Source organism: Fusarium redolens (assembly GCF_020744475.1).
Source record: "Fusarium redolens strain MPI-CAGE-AT-0023 chromosome Unknown BKA55scaffold_1, whole genome shotgun sequence".
Lineage (NCBI taxonomy): Eukaryota > Fungi > Ascomycota > Sordariomycetes > Hypocreales > Nectriaceae > Fusarium > Fusarium redolens.
This window is the reverse complement of record NW_025763664.1, coordinates 226,400-249,823: the sequence shown is the minus strand read 5'-3', so window position 1 is coordinate 249,823 and position 23,424 is coordinate 226,400. Positions and strand designations below refer to the sequence as shown.

At 46.6% G+C, this 23,424-nt stretch overlaps 8 protein-coding genes across 8 annotated transcripts; 5 read left to right on the top strand and 3 right to left on the bottom strand.

Moving 5' to 3' along the window:
• Window positions 1-2,272: 2,272 nt before the first annotated feature.
• Window positions 2,273-3,163, top strand: BKA55DRAFT_498959 (uncharacterized protein; the record flags this gene model as incomplete). The annotated part of the gene is made up of 1 exon (XM_046186601.1): window positions 2,273-3,163. A coding segment is annotated over one exon (891 nt), but the record flags the coding sequence as incomplete, so codon positions are not given.
• A 346-nt stretch (window positions 3,164-3,509) lies between these two features.
• Window positions 3,510-5,667, top strand: BKA55DRAFT_731354 (uncharacterized protein). Its single transcript, XM_046201200.1, has 7 exons — window positions 3,510-3,571; window positions 3,640-3,956; window positions 4,031-4,292; window positions 4,348-4,479; window positions 4,538-4,610; window positions 4,665-4,742; window positions 4,790-5,667. The coding sequence occupies exons 2-7, from the start codon at window positions 3,754-3,756 to the stop codon at window positions 5,431-5,433; spliced, it is 1,392 nt and encodes a 463-aa protein (XP_046055793.1). The 5' UTR covers window positions 3,510-3,571; window positions 3,640-3,753; the 3' UTR covers window positions 5,434-5,667.
• Window positions 5,668-7,634: 1,967 nt separating this feature from the next.
• On the top strand, window positions 7,635-8,792 carry BKA55DRAFT_498456 (uncharacterized protein; the record flags this gene model as incomplete). The annotated part of the gene is made up of 1 exon (XM_046186550.1): window positions 7,635-8,792. The coding sequence occupies one exon, from the start codon at window positions 7,635-7,637 to the stop codon at window positions 8,790-8,792; it is 1,158 nt and encodes a 385-aa protein (XP_046055792.1).
• A 332-nt stretch (window positions 8,793-9,124) lies between these two features.
• BKA55DRAFT_587867 (peptidase S8/S53 domain-containing protein) lies at window positions 9,125-10,359 on the bottom strand (the record flags this gene model as incomplete). Its single annotated transcript, XM_046194710.1, has 2 exons — window positions 9,125-10,015; window positions 10,066-10,359. 2 exons carry the CDS (start codon window positions 10,357-10,359, stop codon window positions 9,125-9,127), a joined length of 1,185 nt encoding a protein of 394 aa, XP_046055791.1.
• A 483-nt stretch (window positions 10,360-10,842) lies between these two features.
• Window positions 10,843-11,250, top strand: BKA55DRAFT_497655 (Homogentisate 1,2-dioxygenase; the record flags this gene model as incomplete). Its single annotated transcript, XM_046186484.1, has 1 exon — window positions 10,843-11,250. A coding segment is annotated over one exon (408 nt), but the record flags the coding sequence as incomplete, so codon positions are not given.
• Window positions 11,251-12,735: 1,485 nt separating this feature from the next.
• On the bottom strand, window positions 12,736-14,080 carry BKA55DRAFT_669059 (alpha/beta hydrolase fold-domain-containing protein). Its single transcript, XM_046197932.1, has 2 exons — window positions 13,363-14,080; window positions 12,736-13,307 (listed from the first exon to the last, which is right to left on the bottom strand). Exons 1-2 carry the CDS (start codon window positions 13,874-13,876, stop codon window positions 12,814-12,816), a joined length of 1,008 nt encoding a protein of 335 aa, XP_046055789.1. The 5' UTR covers window positions 13,877-14,080; the 3' UTR covers window positions 12,736-12,813.
• A 354-nt stretch (window positions 14,081-14,434) lies between these two features.
• BKA55DRAFT_587864 (major facilitator superfamily domain-containing protein) lies at window positions 14,435-17,455 on the top strand (the record flags this gene model as incomplete). Its single annotated transcript, XM_046194709.1, has 6 exons — window positions 14,435-14,588; window positions 14,640-14,702; window positions 14,749-15,080; window positions 15,128-15,509; window positions 15,562-16,099; window positions 16,381-17,455. 6 exons carry the CDS (start codon window positions 14,435-14,437, stop codon window positions 17,453-17,455), a joined length of 2,544 nt encoding a protein of 847 aa, XP_046055788.1.
• Window positions 17,456-20,589: 3,134 nt separating this feature from the next.
• Window positions 20,590-21,804, bottom strand: BKA55DRAFT_498491 (uncharacterized protein; the record flags this gene model as incomplete). Its single annotated transcript, XM_046186555.1, has 2 exons — window positions 20,590-21,347; window positions 21,396-21,804. The coding sequence occupies 2 exons, from the start codon at window positions 21,802-21,804 to the stop codon at window positions 20,590-20,592; spliced, it is 1,167 nt and encodes a 388-aa protein (XP_046055787.1).
• Window positions 21,805-23,424: the final 1,620 nt, after the last annotated feature.

Sequence of the window (23,424 nt, the reverse complement as noted above, 5' to 3'; positions counted from 1 at the left end):
TGCCGCTTCAAGTTGCTGACCTGGGGAAGCGGAAAGAGCAACAATGGAGGGTGTGGCTATCCTATTGTTTGCTGGGAATATGGGCAAGCTTCTCTATGTCACATTCGGGCTCAGAGAGCTGGGAAGGGTCAGAATTCATGCTAGCTAATGAGCAGCATGTCCTTGAAGTGGCACCCTTGGCGGTTACAGCACCATATTCCTTGCCAATGCCAGACCGATAACACTTGTCACAACCTTAGAGTCAGTGTCTCATCACTTCGAAGTGATAAAGGAGAATTTGGAAATGGCAGGACATGGCGATATAGTCGAGCTCTTGCTAAAAGCCTGGGAACAAGTTCAATAGGCACGTATCCTCCGTCTAATTCTTTCTTTATCGATGCAGATAAGTTGGAGGTTGAAGGTAGCGAGATTGTGCATGCAAGATTCAGTGGAAGAAATAGAGGAGAATTACGAAGAAACGGATCAGTATACCAAGTTGCTTGACAAGATGGAGTGGATGATTGAGGAAGACGCAGCGGCAAGTGATGAAGACGATGAGTGAATGCGCCATCGTGTGATCGGTGTAAGATAGGTCTCTAGGTTGGCAGTAATAACCCATATTAGGCAGGAACCTTGAGTTTTTTGGCATCACTTACAGAAACAAATTGCCAGACGTTCTTCATTGCTATGCATGCAGAGGCTTATGATACGACCCAGCCAAGAAGCGGGAAGAAAGTTCATGGGTATGAACTGGCGGCCAAAACGATCAAAGACATGTTTGAGCGGGCCGCTATTCTGTAGACTACCCAGAAGTCGCAATCTGGATATCATCATCTCAACCAACAACTAAATCCTCAGTCACAGGCACATCTGCAGGGCCAACAGCATGGCTACCAGTATCCGCAATCCCTACCAATGTCTCCACCATATCAGCCTGCGACTTCCCATGAGCTATCGCCACAGGTAGCAGCGGGATTTGTGCCTCTCTCGCCTCAGTCAACCCAATGTCAGTATTTAGGCCCTGCAGAGACTCTCCAAGGTCATTCTAGCACATCCCAAGTTCCTTATTATCAGCCTCCTGTACTAACTGTCAAGAGAAAAGATGTCCCTTCTTCCAACCTTTCACAGCAACGCCCTCCAAGATACACTCCTCAAAGCACACATGTGCCACCAGAACATCCACAATATAAACCTTTCGGCACTTCCGATGGAGCTGGAGGACAAGGGGGCCTTCAGGAAGCCACTCAATATTAGTATCAGGAACTCAAGCAATTCTAGATCTTCAGTACTAGTACAAACATACGGTAATGCCTCCTGCGGGTGAATATACGTTGCCTATAGAGCCTGAGACAAAAGCTTACCGTGCTAGGAATCATACACAAGCGCCACCGCTTCAGCCTTCAACCCCCGTTAAGCCCCCAGTCTCGAGTGCTGATCTTTGTTCCACCTATTCGCCTGCCCACACTACTATTGCGAATCGCAATGATTCGGTTTCTGGCCTATTGAGCAGCATCCCTTCTGGATCACAGGACCTTAGTTTTGATAACAACACACCAAGACCCAAGGTCCAGCAGGGTAGCAGGTGGGTTGAAGACGACTGGGAACGACCGCTTCCCTCTTTTAACCCGACGGAAATCCCAATGAAGTAGCCTAAGACTTCCCTGGCGGGAGGTATGATACGCCGTACAAGGCGACGTGGTATCACAACCCCGAGGTTCCGGACTTCCTCATCTGCACGCGTTGCCACGACCTTTTCATCGCGTGGACGAGGCTCTCAATTGCGTTCAAGAAGACCGATACTACGACTAGACGCTGCCGCTTCAACGTTCCTTGTATTACGGTGTCACTGCTTCCCCAGTGTCAGTCTCTTGGCGATGTCCAACCGCTGGTGAGCTACCTCAAGCGGAGAGTGTTGATTCAAGACTGAAAAGGAGCCGATGGCGCGACAGGCAAAGATAAACACAAGTGGTTTAGAATCGATCGGGAGACACACTACATCTGCGTCAACTACATCTCATGCGAGGCATGCTTCGAAGACATCCCGCTCCCCCGTCCTCTGTATCGAAGGGAGTTCATCCCTCGTGACGCAACAAGTCCTGATAAACCTCAGGGGAGAATGAGGTTTGCAAGTGCGATACCAGTCTTGGCTTCGTCAAGAGATCTTTCGGCGTTTACTCTAAGAACGGCATGCCGTTTATGGAGTGGGTGAACACGATTACAAAGCGCTTCAGGCTACCCAGGTGCGAGGGCAAGGCCCTGGAGTCGTCGAGTTGGCAGTGGGTGGGCCCCGGATATTACCAACGGCAAGTGGTACACCCTGTCCGGCGGCGCCGAAAGGTTTGTCGTCTGCCCGGCGCACTTTGCGGGCTACTTCCAGGCATGGGGAAGGGTTAAGTTTCTCGAGTTTATGGGGGCTTTGGGAAATGAGGAGCCATGCCTATGCAGTCTTAACCCAAGCGCTGGTTGCTATCGCCAGTTCATGCAAAAGCTCCACGAAGCTGGACAGGTAGGTGTCTGGTCGCGATATGCGGATAATGTGCGCAGGTATGCTGCGATTCCACAGTGCGCGAGGGAAGAACAGGTGACGAACCGTCGATGGTACGGCTGGCTTGACTGTCTTATACGCCATGACTGCGTGGAAGCAATCACAGAGAGAGACGAAGACCGGAGCCAAGGAGCCGGAGAGAATTCGAACGCAGCATTGATAGAGGGCATCATAAAGAAAATGGTGGTGCACAATGAGCTCATCCAAGAAAGTTGGATGTGCTGTATGTACTCCCCCTGGATGCGCCAGAAGTTCCTCGAAGCCGCCATCAAGAACGACCCAACCTCGCTCTTGGCCGTCTCCCACCAGCGCCATGCGGTCTATGCCAACACGGTGCCGCATATCAAGCTGCTGCGGGTTCAACAGGAGGCGCAGATGATGAGCGCTGTTACGGCGGGCATGTGCTCACTGATATACCAGGGTGCTGATGGCATCCAGAGCCTGGCGGGTTTCAATGACAGGAACCTGCACGGGAACAGTCAGGCTGGGTGGTACGACACGAAAAACGGGGCTATGGGGGGGGGGGGGGGGGGGGGGCAGATGCGTAACGAGATGAATGATGGACTTGCTGCTGTGAGGGACGCGGGTCCGTGGATGATGATTTTTCATCTGACGGCCGAGTGGGAGCGGTGGGAGTAGATAATATACCAGGGAGGGCCTTAGATTTTAAGCACATGTTGCTACTAGCACTGAAATAAATAACTAGAAACAAAGTCATATTAAAAAATATCATTAAGATAACTTCCCTTTAGCTGTGGCTTGATATTCTGTATAAATGGCTGCTTATTTCTTTTTCTTACCTTTTGATTATTTGATGACGCTTTACTGGCTAAGGTCAATTATCTACTAAGACTTTCTGTACTCTTCCAACCCTCCCAATAAATGTCAGCGCTTACTGTAAATGTAGAACACGGGACCTTAACTTCCGGCTTCCGAACACCCCGTTAACGCGGCTTTCCAGCCCTAGATTAGTTACAGTGTCTCAATTGGCCAACGCCTGGCGAGTAAGCGGCAATGTTACTGCCGTGAGATCTGTGGCTGACATTGGTAAGTCGATAGTCTGAAAGTAGTGAATCTGGTTGGATGGACCTTTTTCAGCTGACAAGCTCTGTAAGCGCTAAAACCTAACTTCTCCAGCATCCAGCGGAAAGCTATGGTGCAATATAAACTCGAAGACGCGCACAGTCCTACCTGTCCATTCTTTTCTTAAACAGTCTGACATTGTAGCTATGAGATTACTTTCGTTGATAGCGATATTGCCATCGCTGGCTAATGCAGCGGCTACTTCAAAGCCTCAATCTCCGATTTGTATTGTTGGCGCCGGCGTATCCGGCCTTACGGCGGCCAAGGCACTGGAAGATAAGGGTTACAAGACTGTCATATTTGAGAAACGCGATACTGTTGGTGGTAAGTGCCAGTCACATTATGAAGAGTAAGTCCGCCCTTAACGCACCCTGGGGACTCGTGCCAGTAAGAATTTGTCAACTGATGGACTGCTTTCCAAAGTGGCCAATACTTCCCGCTTGGCGCTGTGCTCTTTACAGAGAGCCCGAGCTATGCAGAGACTTTCAAAGTCGTTAGTTCCTCTGGGGTAGGCTTCGATAAGTTTGACCCTGCATACGTCTATGATTACGACCCAAAGACTGGAGCTGCGGCTTTGAACCAGCCGCCAACCCCTGCAGTTGTCCAGGCCTTGCAGGAGGAGCTGGCGCGGTATTCTGCTCTTTGGCAGAAAGACTTTGCTCCTATTGGAGTCCCTGGCTATAAGGCGAGTCCATTGGTGTTGCCCGCACATCACAGCATGGTATTAACTTTGGCTGCAGAATGGCGTCCCTAAAGAATTTACTGTTCCTGCTAAAGAATGGCTTCTCTCAAACAACTTTCCCGTTATAGCTTCTGTTATCAACCGCGGTGCTGGTAATTACGGATACGGCGCCTATACCGAGATCCCAATAGTTAGCTATATATGCTGTCTACCGACTGCTTTGACTGCATTATTTACAAAAATCACAGCTATACTACCTGCAGTTCTTTGCACCAGATATCATTGCGAGTTTTATTGGAACGGTGCAGCCTTACAAAACAGGTAACCTCGTCCCTAGCAAGTGACATGCTGCAGGCAATGGTTAACTCTACGCAGACTTTTTTCAGGTCTTCAAACGTATCTCCAAGACCATCAAGGGACCAATTCATCTCAGTGCTAAAATCGAGAGAATAGGTATGTGTCACATTTCCATATCCTATAAACATAGCTGATTGATATAGATCGAAGCCGTCAGCCAAGCATTCGATACAGCAGTACTAATGGGCGGCATACAAAGACACAGCTCTGCTCAGATATTATCATTGCATTCCCTCCCACATCTCAAGCTCTCAAAGAATCAGGACTGGTGCTTTCGCCTGCTGAGAAAACTCTTTTTGCACAAGTTGGCGTCAACAGCTATTTCTCATCCGCCGTCCGCATGAGCAAGCTTGGCGACAACCTGACTGTCTCCCAGGAGCTTCCAGACCTTCTCGACCCTTTCAAAGCCGAAGGCCAACCTGTATACCTAACTCCATTGCATCCAGAGTCCAGCATCGTCAGCGTCTACTCGGCAGATGACCCTGCGCACCCCAGCGTCACCCGAGTCAAGAGGCATCTTATTCGTGATTTGAGCAAGATTAACAAAGACTTAGAAAATGCTTATGCTGTTAGCACAGATCTTATTGCTGCAGATATACGTGCATTCAGTGGGAGGATCGACTATTTCCCTCATCTGGGACCTGAGGCATTATCAGATGGTTGGTATAAGAAGTTTAATGATCTCCAAGGAAAAGAATATACATACTTTACTTCTGGACTAAACAGCTTCGAGCTTGTTGAATACACGATTCGGGCTGCTAGGGATTTAGTGGCAACGCACTTCTGATCGGAAATGATAACGAACGATGGTCTTCTGCAGCGCCGTTCCGGGTCTTCAGCAAACTGTAACAGTCAGCCAACCTGTTCAGCACACTTATTCCCTGCCGGTCATGTTACTTAGGTACTTTTCAATTATATAGCCAGAGCCGCTGAGTGAGACTTTCGATTTTCATAAAGCTGTTTTCTTGCTTGGTGCCAGAGAACGACTGCCTTCTTCACAAACTCAAATGTATTCCATATACTCCTTCTCATCCCCGTAGAGTAAACAACGTTGGAATTCTTGACTAGGGGTGGATGCGAAAAGTGTTTAACCATTTGCCAAAGCATCGTGGATTGTACGCATCGGCTGCGCCTCTAAATTCCTTTGACCAAGAGCTATCCAAGGCCTTTAAATTGTTAATTACATTGTTTGGATCTTAATAATTCTCCCTGACGATTGGGAATTTGTTCGCCACTGTGCCCTGTCTACACAAACAGCATCTCTAGCTATACCATCGAATCTTGTTAATGAGCCGCATATGCCGCTAGGCTAGCTGGCACTGGGGGGTACTGAAGTTAATTGCTTATAATGCAGTGACAACAGTCAATGGCTTATGTGGCGCCAGTCGAATGATCCTGACCAAGATATCGCCCTGCATAAACCACACAATAATCCATAATCAGTTCAAAGAACAGAGAGCTGGCTTTTTGTCGGGCATTGGATGTTTACTCCCTGATCAACTTACAGGGAAAGTCATAACAATTACTAATACATTTCTAATAAAACCATGAGTTGCCTATAACTAAGCTGTTTTGAAAACTATTTGGCGCGCGTATTATACTCGAGACTCTACGGGAAGTATGATTTATATAATGGTTGTTCAGCTTGACGCCACTTTCATGGAGCAGGTTGAAATCTAGCCTAATCTAGCCCTTGCAGTAGAGCCTCAGCCCAAGAGTTGGGTCCAGAACCAAGTATGCAGTACCTTGAGGTCCACTATGGCGTGTGAGTTTCGAGGTTGGGTCTTCACTCAGCTCGCCATGGCTTGTAGCCATGTTGCAAATCAAGACTGATTCATTGCCAGATTATGTTGCCGTCACACTGTGATAAGACACGAATACCTACCACCACGATTGAGGCTGTAGCTCGAGACTTGTCTATAGATAAATCACCGTGCTAATGATCTTGGTCAACGAGGTGAGAAACTACACCGAGAGATTGGCTTCTTGGGCCGTCCCCAAATATCTTTCCAAGACCTTATTACAGCTGCAAGGCAAATATCCGGTTTTGATGGCCTGTCCCTCATTCCCATGGTTAAAGCAAAGACTCGCAAGAAACAACCGCCCAGCCAGGAATGGAGTCTAGCCAAAACATTTGATGCACTCAACATTCAGCTCAGCGATACTGCGATCGAGAAACTGATGAAGCCATCAAACTCAAAGAACAAATGGACAAAGAACAAACTCACCAGTAACTTTTCTGCACTCAAGTCGCCTACTTGGGAAGTGCACGCTGAAATTCAGCTCCTAGTTTTTATCCTTAGCCACCCTGACGACATTACTAACGGGACAAGATTCGACTACATTGGTTGCAGCAGGTATACCTGTCTGCTATGTTCCAAGTTTCTTCAATATTTCCAAGGGTTAAAAATACGCGGTTGCCACGGCAAGTTGTATAACCATAGCTGGACTCTTCCGCCTGGAGACAAGCTGGGGAAGGACGAACAGCAGGTACTTTACGGTGCTGCGAGAGAAGTGATATCTTGGATGCGAAAGAAGCTAGTTGGCAGTACAATCTTACCGGCTCAGAGAAGACCAGAGGTCAAAGAATCAACAATTGGCGGCAGTTTTATTTCCATGCTGGGGACGAGTCAAGAAGTTTACCATCAAAATAACGCCGTATCCGAGCACCTCCATCGTCAACGAGCTCAAAACTCTCATGGGCAATTCACCCAAAAAAGGTCCGTTATTTAATACGTTTCCCCTACTCTCCTTGACATTTCCGGCTATATGCTAAGAAGGATTTTGATTAGCCTCTTGGATTCTGTCCAAGACGAGGAAGCCTCGAGAGTTGAAAGTCGACATGAAACGCTCACAGAAAGGACCATCGTGCTCTGTACTACCTGCTGGGAAGAAACCACTCGACGGTGCTCTCACTGCCGAGAAAGTCTGTTCTGCAGTAAGAACTGCGAACGCAAAATGCCATTATCACATCTGCTCAAATGCAACATGCGTCAAGTCACATCGGCAGACTACCTTTACCAGGACATCCTTGAGGATACAGTTCCTACTGACCCCCAGGTACGACAGGACTATTGGTTCGACCGATGCCAAAGCTCGCATGAAGAGTCACATCTGTTCGGGCTTTTCGTTGAGCTCTTACACTACAATCATTTCCGTATCACGCGTGAAGTTCTTCACGCGTGGCGGTCGGAGCCAGGCGGAAATGCAGATTTAGTCACAAGGATAGCCAAGAAATTCGAGGAGTTGCCTAAAGACAACAGGGGAAGCTACTTCCCTTGGTTCTTGAGACACCGAAACCGCTTCGAGCTACCAGCTGGCCATGAGTCTATTCCCCAAGCACCAAGTCCTATGATGCAGGTACGAGACATGCAGGCCAAAGCCCGGAAGTATCTAGCCCCAGAGGACCAAAACAAAGACTTCATTGACTTGACTCCATTTTCGAAGATGCATTGCTTTGCTTTCTACTCCATGACCATAGTCAACGGATACCCACCCCCAATGAACCGGGACGTCTGTCATTGGTTTGACTTTGGGTTCGTCGTATGCAAGGACCAGCACGAGGAAGACACACTAGGTAGAATGTACAACACCATGCTATTCGGATCGACATCACAACTGGAATACGCAGAGAGCCTCGAGTCCAAGACCTTAGCGGAATTCGTAAAGAGAAGAGATCCTGTCTGTACCTTTAATGAATTTTGGAAGGCGTGGGAAAGAGGAAAGCTGATGACCATCTTCAACAAGTGTTGGCCAGAGCTCACAGCCGAAAATACATATATGACCGTTGAATACTGTCTCCTTGATCGTCTGCGCATATTTATCGAGGCAGAGACTCCTCGACCGTCCATTTGGAAGTTGCGTCACTTTCTTGTTATGGAAGATGTTTCTGTAGAGTCTGCTGTGCCCGAAATCGCTTGGGCAGCTCGAGATTACGGATTTTCCGAAATTTTGGACACGAGAACGACTCTGGAGCTGAGGATGTTCTATTCGCAGCTTTTGAAGACGGCAGAGCCAATGGAAACTCACTGTGAGAGAATGAAAGGCAATTTGCTGCAATTTGCAGACCGGCATGTTGATGGCATGACCTTGAGAGTAAAGAAACCACTTCAGGGTCTTTCGTTTGTTACATCAAAAGTCCTATAGTAAAAACACTATTATAACAACTAGCAAAAGAGGTATGAAGCTTAATTTAATATTGCCTCAACAGTAAGTAGTCTAGCTAGCCCTCTTACCTTTAGGCATATAGTTTATATTACTTGGTAAAAACACTTTCAGGCTGGACTTTTACAGCAATAAGACAAGAAAATTAACCCTCTTATAAACTTAAACGTATAGAGAGAGTTTATAACCATTTATATTTTTAAAAACCTTTATATATTTTCTAATAATATATCTAATACTTTTTAGAATATATTTTATACTTTATATAAACTACCTTTAAGTATCTTGAAAGTAAATTTAATACACTTGATATACTATTTTCCAATCCCGTTATATACTAAAAGGTTTGGAATCCCCTTAATGTCTGTGATTTTATCCTTGATCGCCAGCTCCTGAACTCGCGACCAAATCTGAGCCGGCGTACGCGAACCCTCCAGTGAAAGAAGGTAGGCGACAACGCCTGCAACATATGGAGCGGCCTCTGACGTGCCGCTTGTAGTGTATGTTGCTGAAGCGGACGTGGGCCAAGCTGACGTGATTCCTTCACCTGGAGCAAAGATATCACAGGCTGGCCCCCAGTTGGACCAAGCCCATCTCTGGTAGTCCTTGTTACTGGCTGCCACGGTGATGACATTGGGTTGGTTCGCGGGGCTGCTAGACGAAGCATCTTGGTTGGCATTTCCGGCGGCTGCAACAACGGGAATGCCAGCATCAATCGCACTCTGCACCGCGTTATTGAAGATGACTGAGTTGGCTCCTGACAGACTCATGTTGATGACAGCCTTGCCAACTCGGTTCTCGGACACAACATTATTAACAGTCCAGCTGAGACCAGCCAGAACACCGCTTGAGGAACCGCCGTTGTCGCCCAAAACCTGCACATCTACAACAGTGGCCTTTTTGGCAACTCCGTAGGTGACACCGTTGACGATAGCGGCGACAAGCGTGCCGTGCTGCTTCTCGCTGGAAACACCTGACGTATCTGCGCCGAAGACAGCCCGGCCCTGGAATTCCTCATGCTGCAGGTAGATGCCGCTGTCTAAAACATAAACAAATGTTCCTGCACCGGCCGTCGAATCGTAGGTGTAGGAAGCCTTTGAAGATGGGGGATTGGCATTGGAAATTGCCGAGAGACCCCAAGGAGGAGATTGCTGTGTGACTGGCGAGGCAATATCAAACATTTGTTCAGGCTCCACAAGCAAGACCTGTTTCTCAGTCAGCTCCACGCATCCATTCAAGGTGTTTACATGCTTACACTGGAATTCGCCTTGATGATGTCGACGGTTTTCTCATCAAACGAGCCCGAGTAGCCTTGGAAACCGGGGAACTTGAAGGTCTTGGCAATCCCACCAGACTCCACGCCACGGCGCTTGAGGGCTTCACCGTGCACATCCGACACCCATCGAGCGTGCAATTCAAGATCGACGTCGGGAGTTGGCTTGAGCGCGACGATGAACTTGCCTGGCACGAGACCCTTGCTAACCCTGTCTGTAGGAAGAGCAAGGGCGATAGTGGCAAGACTTAGTAGGGCTAATTTCTTACACAACATATTGATTGTTTTGTGAATTCGCATAGCGCTGTAGAACTGGTGGCAGCAATACATGCTATTTATATTTACGAGTTGCGCATTAATAACCGTCCTTGGCGACACTTAAGACAGGGTATTACTTTTAGCTGCCATTATAGTCTATATGTCCGCGCTAATCCTGGTATATATCACCCTTGCAATTACTGCCAAGCCTTAGAGTCTGCCTTCTTACCCTCTGTTTTAATCAGGCTCGTCCCATAAATAACATTTATTGGCAAGTATATCCGTCAAACTGTATCTGCCGATAACGCAAGCAATTCTTAAAATTCGTCATTAGTCCACATTTCCACGCAATAGCCTCAAACTTTCACCCAGTGTTTCTTGGCGCTACCAATACAAGAGCCCAGCTAACGCCTCTAACTAATAGCAATCCTTTTAAATACCAATCTAGCTTCTGCAACAGGCAAGAGATGTGTTCATGCACCAGCAGACTCATCAGCCTGCGATATACTTGCTTGGACCGGCAATTACGCGCCCTGCGAGTACGCAATTGAGAAGGTCATCACTATGTCCACGGTAGATCACAATCAGAGCGGCCCTTCCATCTACTGTGTTCACTCAGCCGAGTCAAACTTGCTAGAAGTTGCGCTTAGTGATATTCTCGTTTTCACCCTTAAATGGGGTGTAGCAAGGAACACATTCCACCCGCCATATTACCGTCGCAACGTAGTGACTGAGATCATAGGCGTCATATATCGCACTTTACAAAGCTCAGCGATTCAGCTGTCCTCTGGCATCATAACTTGTACACCCAGCTATATGCCTCAGGGAAAGACGTATGACAGACGGAAGCAGGCTACAAGTGATGGCCTGCCGCCTGCGAGAACAAGAGAGAAAATCATGGGTTTCTGATGCGCATCTCGGGTCATTCCACTCTTACGATACATGCTCGAGAGGACGAATCTTATGCAACCAATCCGAAGTGATATAGGGGTTGAACTTCAGCTTGAACTCTTGAAGCATCTCGATGAAGTCACAGACGACCTTACTAAGCGGGACTTCCGGGCATTCTTTAACAACGAATAGGAAATAGATATGTTGACAGTGTCGAAAGAATATAGTATGCATCGACGAAATTTTGCAAGGCATTCTACTGTCTACGTACCTTCCAAGCTTATCGTGGATACCTCTGAATGGATATTCGGCAACTGTGGTATTATCTCTCATTATCACTCCTCTCTTGCTCGTTGGTTTCTTGGTTGTAACGAAATAAGTTTGCGCCAACGACTCTGACGGCAGAGATTGAAATCTCCATGCCTTATCTTGCCGGTGACCGGCCCACTCCGCCTATCACTCAGCTAGCTTGCCACCGCAACTCCCCGAATTATATCTCTCAACTTGGAATCAAAGGTTTATCCCGTATATCGTGCCAACTTACTCCCAATCCTGAAATCCAATGCTCTCGCCAGTAATTCATGATCGACCTTGGTTTGCAAATACCTATCAAGTCAAGATTACGCTTCGGCACCTCTGTTGATATTCAAACACACTACTTGGATTATAATTCTCTATAACGCTCGTGAACGATGAGGATGAGGTTGGTTGCAGTTTGTAGAGTATTTGTTCTAATATTAATTGATTAATAGTTAAAGCTTATAATATCGGAACGAGATAAATCAAGCCAGCACATATAATCTCTCTAGATAGGCTTGCGTCACGAAACTTTGCATGTATGCCACGCGGTAAAACTCGCCCAATTAAACACTTTTGTCACCATTGCCACCATCTCAAGAAATCTCACACTACGATTAATGTTCAGGCTTCTGGAAAAGCTTTAATATTTGCTATAGTATGAGTAAAGTTAAAGGTTTAATGGAAACTTTATCATCTAGCATAAAGGGGACGGGTATATCGAGGAGATTTACTTTGGCGCCCGCCTAAGATGATGCGTTAAAATGGAAACTTTATTTTCCGAAGTACGGTCTGTAATGCATATAAGTGAGAGTCTACCTCTCTTCCCTTCCTTTTAAACATCTTGGTAATATATCATTCCATACATACGGCCCTTTAATCCTACCAACTGAGCAATTTCTAACTCAATAAACCTTAAAACTCTTTCCGACGAAGCGACAACCCGTTTATCCGGCTTCCAATAATGCCTGCATGGCTAGCCACTATGGAACCGATCAAAGAAACTTCTTATGAATCACAGACAGTCGCCTCTGGAATCACTTCCCGGTCTTATGTCATGTTCTTCCTATTATCACTTGGTGGGGCCTTGGTGTATCTCAATATCAGAGAGGAATTTAACTTGGCATTCTTTTTGGGTGCAAGTGCGATATTTCTTATGGTCACCGCCATGGGGTCAACAAGAAGAAATAGGAAATAATGGTAATTGGACATTTCAAATGATTCAGCTCATATGGCATTCTTAGCCCTTGACTTTACGAGTTTCTACCAAACGTTCTATCCTATTCACCAATTCTGATACATGGTCTTATACAACGCATCGCAAAACAGCGTAATAGCTCTTGACCCAGCCTCAAGAACAGCATCCATCGCAATAAACGGATGTGGCTGGCCCTTCATGACATTCAGCTCCGCCTTGACACCAGCGTCTTGCAACTTCTTCGCAAACTGCTCACCCTCCGACCTCAGTACATCCAGCTCACCAACGACAAAACAAGCAGGCGGCAACTTTGAGAAGTCTCCCTTCCAGAAGATCGGACTAGCTTCAGGATGCGCCCAGTCTTCCTTATTGGGAAGATAGTGGTGACGGTACCAAAGCATTTTGGGTGCTGGAAGAGCGGGAGAGTGTTGGTTTGCGTTCCATGAGACATTGTTGGTAGTGTCGGCGGTGTTGTCCATTACCGGGACGGAAAGGAGTTGAAGGGAGAATTTGGGGGATCCTCGATCAGCAGCTCGTTGGCACATGACGGCTGCCAAGTTGGCGCCAGCAGAGGAACCGCCTGACAGTTCAAAGTTAGCACCAACTCCAACAAATCCTCTTGATTCTGAACGAACCTGTTGCCATTTTTGCAGTGTCCAGACCGAGGATTTCTTTTCCCTCACCCATCACCCAAAGAACGGCCTCCCACGAATCATGCACCGCTGCAGGAAACGGGTTCTCAGGTGCCAGTCTATAATCCACAGCTACAACGACACATTTCCCTCTCGCGCAAAGATGCGACGCAATCACATTCTCAGTATCTATCGTACCAAGAACCCAACCACCACCGTGGTAGTAAATGCACACAGGCCATCCATTCTCTGGCTTGTCGCCATTCGGAGTGAAGCACCGAACTTTAACATCCGGTCCGTCGCTCTCTTTGCGTTTGATGGCGTAGTCGACTGTACTCGCGACAGGTTGGAGAGGACCACTGCCCGGAATGAGAATCCCACTGCTTCGTGATGCTTCTACTGGTTGGAGATGGACTTGTTGTTTGTCGATGATGTGTTTGTTGTAGAATGCTGCATATTCGGGATCGATTCTGTTAAGGACTGACTCGTGTAGCGGATAAGGTGGTTGGTTGCTCATTTTTGGTAATGGTTCCTTGATCTTGAAGATAATGTGAGGCTGAATTGGTGAGTATACAGGAATGGCTGTGATATAGTGACGATGGTGTCTTTAGGCTTCGGAGGTTTATTTCGCGCCGGCACTTTTGAGCGGGTTTCCGAAATCGGGCATCCGGTGGAACCTCTACAGTCCCCGGTGTATGGCCTTGCACTGGGTTGCGATCGTCGCTCCACGTTACATGGAGGGATCACCAACCTCTTGTGAGATGGTAACCTATGCTTATGCTGGTAGCACTGTGTTTCGAGTCAGCTGCAATGATGATTGCAGGGTAATTAGGCATCGCTATCTTGATAGGTACTATGAACATGTAACCTCCGAATCTAAGCCCTTGCAACCTGTATCTTGTCTCCCCCGCATATCCAGTCTTTTGCCAGGGTGAGATAACGAAGCAAGATACTAAACATTGTACAAAGCTCGAGCTTGTCCTCTGTATTTAATAATTCTCTTGCAATCTCGTAGCAGCAATCTGCAAACAAGTCGCACCCAATTTGGTCGTTGATTCACAGACAATTGATCGCCATGGACACTAAAGATCACAAAGATGATGGCATTATCGACGACACCTACGCCGAAGGCACTGGCGAGGAAACAGTTCTTGAGGTCGACCATATCGCCGAGCGTCAACTCTGTCGAAAATTTGACGTTCGGTTGATGCCTGTCTTGGCTATCATGTGTAAGACCATACGCTTCTACAGCGCCCATCAACTCGTCTAATCATCTATAGACCTCTTCAACGCCCTGGACAAAGGCAATCTGGGAAATGCGCAGACTGTTGGCCTCAGCGACGGTAAGTCAACACGCTGGCTATCAAGCCACAAACTGACACACGGTAGATCTCAACTTCAAGCCAAATCAGTATAACCTCCTCGTGTCAATCTTCTTCGTCCCCTATGTCATCTTTGCTCCTCCTACCGCCATCATCGGAAAGAAATACGGTCCTGCGCGAGTCCTTCCAATTCTCATGTTTACGTTTGGATCCATGACTTTACTTGCTGCCTGCACGCAAAACTTTGGTGGCATGTTTGCCTTGCGATTCTTTCTTGGCATGGCGGAATCTGGCTTCTTTCCGCTGGTGATCTACTACTTGACCACCTTTTATCGAAGAGGCGAACTTGCACGACGTCTGGCGATATTCTACGCAGCTTCTAATATCGCGAACGCCTTTGTAAGTCATCCGCGACTTGAGTAAGAGCCTGAAACTAACTGCAGCAGAGCGGTCTTCTATCATTCGGCGTCTTCCAAATCGACTCCAAAATCTTCGTCTGGCGATACCTCTTCATCATCGAAGGCTCAGCTTCAGTGCTCTTCTCCATCTTTGCATTCTGGTACCTCCCACGAAGTGCGGCGCAGGCCAAGTTTCTCGGTGAAGAAGAAAAGGCGCTGGCTTTTCATCGCATGCAAGTCGATTCTTCGTCTGTTGTGCAGGAAAAGTTCAACTTTAAGGACTCTATCAAGATCTTTACTTATCCGACGACGTATTGCTTTTTGTTGATTGAGATTTGCCTTGGTGTACCGATTCAATCGGTCGCGCTGTTCATGCCTCAGATCATTCAGCGATTGGGATATGGACCCGTCAAGACGAATCTTTACACTGGTAAGTAATTAATCAATTAAGCGTATCTTCTTCTGCTAATGCGATATGCTAGTCGCGCCAAACGTCGGTGGTGCTGTGATGCTTCTCATCCTGGCCTTTAGCTCCGACTTTTTGCGCATTCGCTTCCCGTTTATTATGCTCGGATTCGCCCTGACATTCATCGGTTTCATCATCTACGCGGCCATTTCCGACGTCCAAGCTCAATTGCAATTAGCATACTACGCCTGTTTCATGATGGTCTGGGGAACGTCAGCACCATCAGTGCTTCTTTCAACATGGTACAACAACAACATCGCCCACGAAGGTCGTCGCGTTGTCCTCACATCAGTCGGCGTCCCACTCGCTAATCTCATGGGTCTCGTATCAAGCAACATCTTCCGCGAGAACGAGAAGCCCAAATACCCCACAGCTCTTATCACGACTGCTTGTTTTGGTGCATGTGGATGCCTCATTGCGGGTCTTCTTGGTGGGTATATGGTGCTTGATAACATGCGGAGGAATCGAAGAGCGGGGAGGAAGACTACAGCTGCTGATGTACCGACAAAGCGTCTGCGCGACGGGCCAGCGGTACCCGAGTTTCGCTGGTTTTTGTGAGGAGTCAGTGAGATTGTGCTGTAAGGAGGGAAGATCAGCACCCCGCAGCGGGTTTGGCAGAAGCGGGGAAAATAACGCACTGTGTTGTGTCTGTATTCTACTACGTTACCTTTGAACTGATCCTGGTCTTGGAGATAACGATAAACCAAGGAGGCCAGAATTGAAGCCGAAAGATATTCTCAGAGTCGTGCTGATTGTATCAATATTCTTTGTCTGTCTCTCCGCATCACCTCGATCATCATACCGCCATCATGTACTCTCCCAAAGTAGGTGACAGCGTCGACTCGCTCGACACACCCTCCATGATTGTCGACCTCGATGTCATGGAGGCCAACATCAAGAAGCTCATGGACAGACTACTTCCAACTGGGCGCAGCATTCGACCCCATCTCAAGACGAGCAAGAGCGCTATCGTCGCAAAGAAGCTTGCCGCTGCTGGTGCAAAGGGCGGATGTGTCGCAAAGCTGAGTGAGGCTGAGGCAATTGCTGCTGCTGGTTTTACAGACCTTCTCATCACTTGTGAGATTGTCGGACCAGCCAAAGTCAAGAGGCTGGTCGAGCTATTCAGAAAACATAACGAGATCAGGATTGTGGTGGACGACGAGAGAGCTGCGACGGCTATCAACGATGCGTTGGAAAAGTCAGGAATTGAAGAAGCCATTTCAGTTTTGATAGACTTGGATGTCGGACTGCATCGCACAGGAACTCAGCCCGAAGGAGCTATACCACTAGCAAAACACATCAGCACTCTGAAACACATGCGTCTTATTGGAGTTCAAGGCTACGAAGGTCATCTCCAACATCTTCCCGACTTTGCAGACCGCAAGGAACAGTGCCTCGAATCAATGAAGATCCTCACCGATACTGCTCAAGCACTGAAGAACGAGGGTTTTAACATTGAAGTTGTGACAACTGGCGGAACAGGCACAGCGGACTTCTGCGCAACTGTACCCGGCGTGACAGAACTACAGCCTGGTTCATTCATCTTCATGGATACCGACTATCGCAAAGCCATCGGGTCATACTATTCCCACAGTTTATCGTTCTTGGCAACCGTCGTTAGCAAGCAAGGCGAGCGACAGGTCACGATTGACACTGGTCTCAAGTCTTTGACGACGGATAGTGGCTTAGCTGAGTGCAAGGATCAAAGATATAGCTACTTCCAACTGGGCGATGAGCATGGGGCGTTGACTTGGGAGGAGGGTACACCAGCGCTTGACGTTGGGGATAGAGTTGAGATGATCCCAAGTCATATTGACCCAACTGTCAATCTCCATGACTTTTACTATGCGTATCGGAATGGGGTCATTGAGGAGATTTGGCCAGTTGACTCTCGAGGAAAGGTTCAATAGGACAATCAGCTAAGGGCCCGCCTAATAAATGTGATATCGCAGAATTGACCCTCATGTTTGTTTCGAAGGAAAGGCTGTTTTAAATACATGTGTCGACAAAAGAAACGTACAAGCCGGGACGGGAGTGCCATAAAAGGATGATATCAACCTCAGTAGTTACTCAGGCGTCTGGTTGTTAAGTCAATCTTAGACAGCAGTACTCACTGTGTGCGTCCCTAAATAGAGCATTTTATATTCCTTGAAGAGAGGCAAAAGAGTCACAATGTAGGTTTTATTTTTCTAATCAGGATTTATGCTGTAGCGATTAGTTAGGCATTATGGTATAATATCTAGATGGTAAGCCATATCTGTGGCTCAGAGCTTATAATCACCACATAGAGTTTTCACCTTTTCTCTTAATCCAAACGAAATACCACAGAGGACTTTCAGAGCTCCCCTCTTGTGCCTAGATCCTCACAGGCTGGGTTTGATGAGTCCTCGGGCCTCCCCTCATGTTCTTCACTACTAAAAAATATCCCTAACAACGACGTACTTATAAGCCCTCCTGCCACTGATAACTGCAAGCATTGCGGCTGTAGTGATACTGATGAAGACTTTCCTCATTATCTTGATGACGACGAAGAGGATGTCGTCTTTACTTCCTCACAACCAATCCAGGCTAGAGATTTCAAGCTCCCCTATTAAACATGAGGTCTTCCACGATTCCACTCAAGAGCCATTAGTCACCAACGTCAAGCATACTATTGAAAGCGACCTAACTTCTACTCAAACCCGTAGTTTTATCCAAAGCCAGGAGATCTTTGCTCAGGACACGGCATCTATCACGGCAGGGTCCTGTTTTGTACTTGGTTTACATATCGGTATAATTCTGCCAAGGAGTACGCAAGGCAACAGCTCGGAGAGTAGTCTGCTAAGACTGGCTACCCAATACTCTTAGAATCTACTGTATGATAAGGTTGAGGGTTAAGAAAAGCTTTAGGCCCCAGCATAAAGGTCAAGAACACATATTAACACATATGGGCAGTACGCCCAGTGCCCTCACTTCTCAGAATCATCAGATAATCACAGACGGGATGACCAAAGCAAACAATCTTACTAATTTCACTATACTGACTTGATGACTTGCAGGTCAGGGCCTAGGCAGACTTGACCTGTGAGCTTTTTTACTGACTTGCAAGTCGAGGGGTCTGACTTGAATTATTGGGAGCGTTGGTCCACAGACACCAATGCCAAGTCGGCAACACTAGCCCCGGGCCGGGTAGACACCACCGATTGCGCACAAATCGGAAGGCATCCAAACGCAAGACCCTAGCCCCAGGGGAGAGATTATGTTACGATCCTAGCAGTTATATTACATGCACCCCACAGTTTTTCACCAATCACACACAATTACTATAGACTAAGGAGTTTTATTTATAACTACTAAGATATAATTATAAAGAAATTACTAAAATTACTAGTAATTTATATAATTACCTAGTAATCCTTATAATTACTTTATAATTATATTTAGTATATAAAATATATTTATTAGCACTTTTATAAATTCTAGCTTACTAGCTATTAATATAACTTCTTTATATTAATTAAGCCTAGCATATATTAAATCTACTATTAAGAGATATAATACTTTAATAACGCTTAGCACATGCCCTACGCAATCTGCCAATAATAAACCCAGCACGGCTTAGTTTAACATAGTTGGAACCCAACCATCACACTTCGCCTAATAACCGCCTTTGTCCTGGGGGAATGGCCCGGGCGCTACCCGCGACCGCTATATAATTTCGCTAACCCTACGTGTTTGTTCAGCCAGAACAACACCCGGACTAGAGACCAGGCAACGTCACATGCTTATCGTCACGAACGCCTCGGTCAGGAACAACGTGGTTGGCAGCCTAGGATGGCCAAGTTGATATAGTCGCGTGCCTGGATATCCTGGTCCGCGGCAGGCTTTGACGTATCGACCTCACGGAATAAGGGCAATTCTATATTATCGAGGAGGTGATATTCCTCTGGTTCTGAGAGGGGGCGAGGGAGAGGGTGCAGGTCCCTATAGTCGGCGGCAGCGTCGTCAAGGTCGTCAGGGTCGTACGACCGATCGATTGTGGTTCTCGCAGGCATTGTATTTGCAGACATTGTGTTGAGAGACTGCAGTCTTTGGAAGATAGAAAGTTCTCTCTTATTTCTCATACGGAGGTTAGAGTAGTTAAATACCCCATGAGAGGTTTAACCCTTTATGATATTACAGCTAGGTATAACTCTTCTTCTGCAGGTGGCAGAAGATTTAAAAAAAAAGGCCACTGTGTTAGTATTGGGATATAATGCTATGATGTGTTGACAATGTGTTCTTTATTATAGTTGAAACCCGGCCCTTGATGGGTTAACTGAGCTAGAATATCGTGGTTGGCAGCGCCGGAGTCACCCGGCCCGCATGGGTCCATAGGCTGCCTGAAAGGCTCACTAACTTACAGCATTAACCACCCTGGGTACAAGAGACCGGCAAAACCCGCCCACGGCTGAACTCGTAGCTATAAACAAAGCACTGGAAACTGCCTCAAGGCCCCAGTGTTGCCAACATCACTATATTGACCAGGAGCAAAGCAGCAACGTAGGCGATCAGCTGACCACGCCATCACTCGGGACAAGGAGTAATTGAACGCATGTGCGTGGTTGTCAGCAAGCATAGAAGCAGAGACAGGATCATCTCGATAGATTGGATCCCTACGGACTTAGATATGGATCTCACCCGTGCAGCAAAGAAGGCAGCATGTCTAAGTGTCGTTCCGCACAAGCTACCCGCCAGAGAGCTTTTTCGAGCGTTATCCACCACGCTCATGAGATCCGACAGACTCGCTATCTGTAAGGCCTAAGTCCTCAATGGTCTCAACCTCGGAAAACTCAATGCTCTCGGACGTATCATCGCCATTATGGTGAACATGACTTATTAGCTACCCATTGAGTAATAAAATCCAGTCTGTCCATGATGTGCAGAATGAATCAAATCCAGGTTATAATTGTTAGCTAACGTCTTCTCAGCAAGTGAATAAAACATTCGGTGAAGATTCGATTGAGCTTAGCTGTCTACCTACGTTTAACTTTATCTTTCCTTGTTTTGTAGTGCGAGTACCGTCTCACGGAATAATCTTCGCCTTCCTCATTCTATCAAACACCCCGCCCCACGCCTGCAATGTATCCCTTTGCTCCTTAAATCCGGTTCCATACATCTTGCTCATATCAAGCTGCCTATCGAAATCAAACAGCGTCATAATGTAGTACTCGAACCCAGCGAATGTTTTCGGGCTATCTGCATGTCCCGTCTGCAGGCCCTTCTCTTTCTCCAACTTATGCCACACGTCAATGTTATCCTTGATGAACTTACGCATCTCGGGAGGATTAGAGGTCACTCCCGTGCCCTTGAGGCCAAAGTATCCGCAAAGGATGGGCCACTTCTTCTCCCAGGAGTTCGGGGCCCGCGCATCAGCGACATTGTAGGCTCCGCCCTTCTCAGTGGATGGCGAGAGCGAAAGGCGAATCGTTTGTCGCGCGATCATCTCAGAGCTGCAGTCATTGTTTAATGCTTTCCAGCTCTTTTCTGAGCCCGGGAATGGGCATTCTGCACCTTCTCCGTGTACTCGGCTCCACAAGCTGAGGTATATGCCCATGGCGGTAGCGAGCGAGCAGAAGTTCTGATTCGGCACGAAACCGACGATGAGGTCGGGTCGCGTTTCGCACCAGCTCCATTTCTTGTCCTTTACGTATTCAGAGACCCAATCGATTTGCGGGTAGTAGAAAACGGTGTCGTGATATGGGTCTTTAAGTCGGGGTTGAGATTCGGCGTAAGGGACATGGATGTAATCGGTTGGGTGGTTTTCGAGCAGATGGCAGCCATCTAGGGAGTATTAGCTTATGGGAACTAGTTGAAAGAAAAAGTACGTACACGTCTTTCCACCTGTCTGCAAAACCATAAATTCGAGGGCAGGGCTCAGATGATCTATCGCGAGAACGCTTCGCTGCCACATTGCTACCGCTTCCTCGAATTCTTTTTTGACGTCTGTGTCTCCCTTATAGGCAAGATAATACGCATGTGTGATTTCTTCGACCTTATCCACTTTGGACTTGATTCCTGCTTCCAATTCCTCTTGTGAGCCGTTCAATAAGTCTATCCCCGAGACTATGTTCAGCCGCGGGTCGTTTGGCCACTGCGATTGTTGAAGCGAAAGGGGACGATTTGTGAGCGCGTGCACGCGTTTCCAGATATTTGGCTCGGGATAATCGTTCAAGATTTCATTTACGAAGCTCCAGCCTGTCACGCCAGAAGCTCCAAAAACAAGGGCGGTTTTAGACATCTTGAACTATAAGTAAAGATCTCAAGTCATTGTAACTATATCAAAAGGAGGACTGAAGAAAAGCGTGGACCATATATATATATGTAATTTATTTTTTCTACTTTTCTTTTTTTTGGGGGGGGGTTAAATTTCGTCGTGTGAATAACTTGATCCGGCATATCGGATGTAAGTTAAACTCCAGCTTGCATGATCAGGGGTAGAGACAAACCGCCGCGTCGCCCTAAGGCCCCAACGGCAGACCCGCCGTTAATAGCCCGGACATGTGAGTGTTCCGAATGGTTCGGGAGACTCGGATAACATAAGGTTATGCTTCACGTTATGCTTCACGTTATGGTACCTCTTGGCAAAAGGCGGAGAGCAGCCAACTACGAGGCACGTGTAGTTGGATACAAAACCTGTTGCAGTCCACAAAACCTGTGTCATGTACCACACCAGCTTAGAGCCTTCGTAGGGTACCTAATTTCCCTACGGGCCAGCCATATTTGCGGTTGAAATCTTGAGTTCCAGTACGGTTTTGGCTCAGAGGCCAATAGCGACAGCTGGTAGAGGCCCTAAGTTGAGTCTATAGAAAGGTATGACCGACAATGTAACATTCCGACTGGTTGCTTATTCATTGTCCGCAGGGTGGCACGCTGTGTCCGAGGGTTTCGAGCCCCTCAGGTGAATGTGTGTATATGCCGATAGTAACACCAAATACAGTACTATCTCAACTCAACCGACTGCTTCTACGACAACTAGCTTATGTTAATAGATAACTCAGCAAGCTTCTAGGGAGAAGTTATTTTCCACAGAATTTCTGTTTGGGACGCAAATTTCGGACTATCAAGTTTTCAACGCTACAATGATGGATGTTTGATATCAAAGAAAGTCCGCAGGCATCTTCTGCAACGTCCGCCACGTCCGCGCTGCCATAATATTATATTACCCGCAAGCTTGTGAATTAGCTGTCACTTCCCTTGAGCACCAACTCCAGAATTTTCGAATATGATGTACCGAACAAAACGCGAGCCTGTTCATTGGCCTCCACGGGATCAATTCACAGTACGTAGTTGAATACTAATAGTGGTCTGGAGAGGTTATTAGTGGATTTAACGGGTTGTGACATCTTTTAACGCCGTTCGGGTTCGTCTTGCAGTCCGAGTGGTAGCTCTATGGCCCTTATAGTGGGTTGATAAATGTAGTGATATGAACCCGGTTTTATATTAAAACGCTACTCTAGAACCATTATGTTTAAAGTTAATATATATTAGCCAAAGTTTATTAATTCGCCGAGATGTTATATTTAAGCTCTAATTAACCTAATCCTTGCTATAATCCTTCTCTATAACCTAAACCTTTTTATTTTTAATACTAAAACCGTTTTCCTTCTTAATAGCTTAAGTTATTCTTATAACTTAATAACTTAAAATTTTTAATCCTCTCCTTATTAATTTATATTAAAAAAAAGCTCTAGTAATATATTCTCTATAATTTATTTTAAATAGTTATCTTTTTTATTTTATTTATATCCTTTTATTAGCTTTAGTTTTATAATTAGCTTTAATAAGTTATTATTTTAGCTTATATTATACTTTTAATAAATAGATAATTTTTAAACTTTAAAATTATAAGCTTTTTAAG

What these genes read in the sequence shown, in the direction of transcription:
- BKA55DRAFT_731354 (XM_046201200.1), top strand. Translation starts at nt 3,754, where the DNA reads ATGAGATTACTTTCGTTGATAGCGATATTGCCATCGCTGGCTAATGCA. An exon ending in TTGGAGTCCCTGGCTATAAG is followed by an intron (nt 4,293 to 4,347) that starts GCGAGTCCATTG and finishes CTTTGGCTGCAG; the next exon opens with AATGGCGTCCCTAAAGAATT. An exon ending in CCTATACCGAGATCCCAATA is followed by an intron (nt 4,480 to 4,537) that starts GTTAGCTATATA and finishes CAAAAATCACAG; the next exon opens with CTATACTACCTGCAGTTCTT.
- BKA55DRAFT_669059 (XM_046197932.1), bottom strand. Translation starts at nt 13,876, where the DNA reads ATGAGCAACCAACCACCTTATCCGCTACACGAGTCAGTCCTTAACAGA. An exon ending in CACTGCAAAAATGGCAACAG is followed by an intron (nt 13,308 to 13,362) that starts GTTCGTTCAGAA and finishes TTGAACTGTCAG; the next exon opens with GCGGTTCCTCTGCTGGCGCC.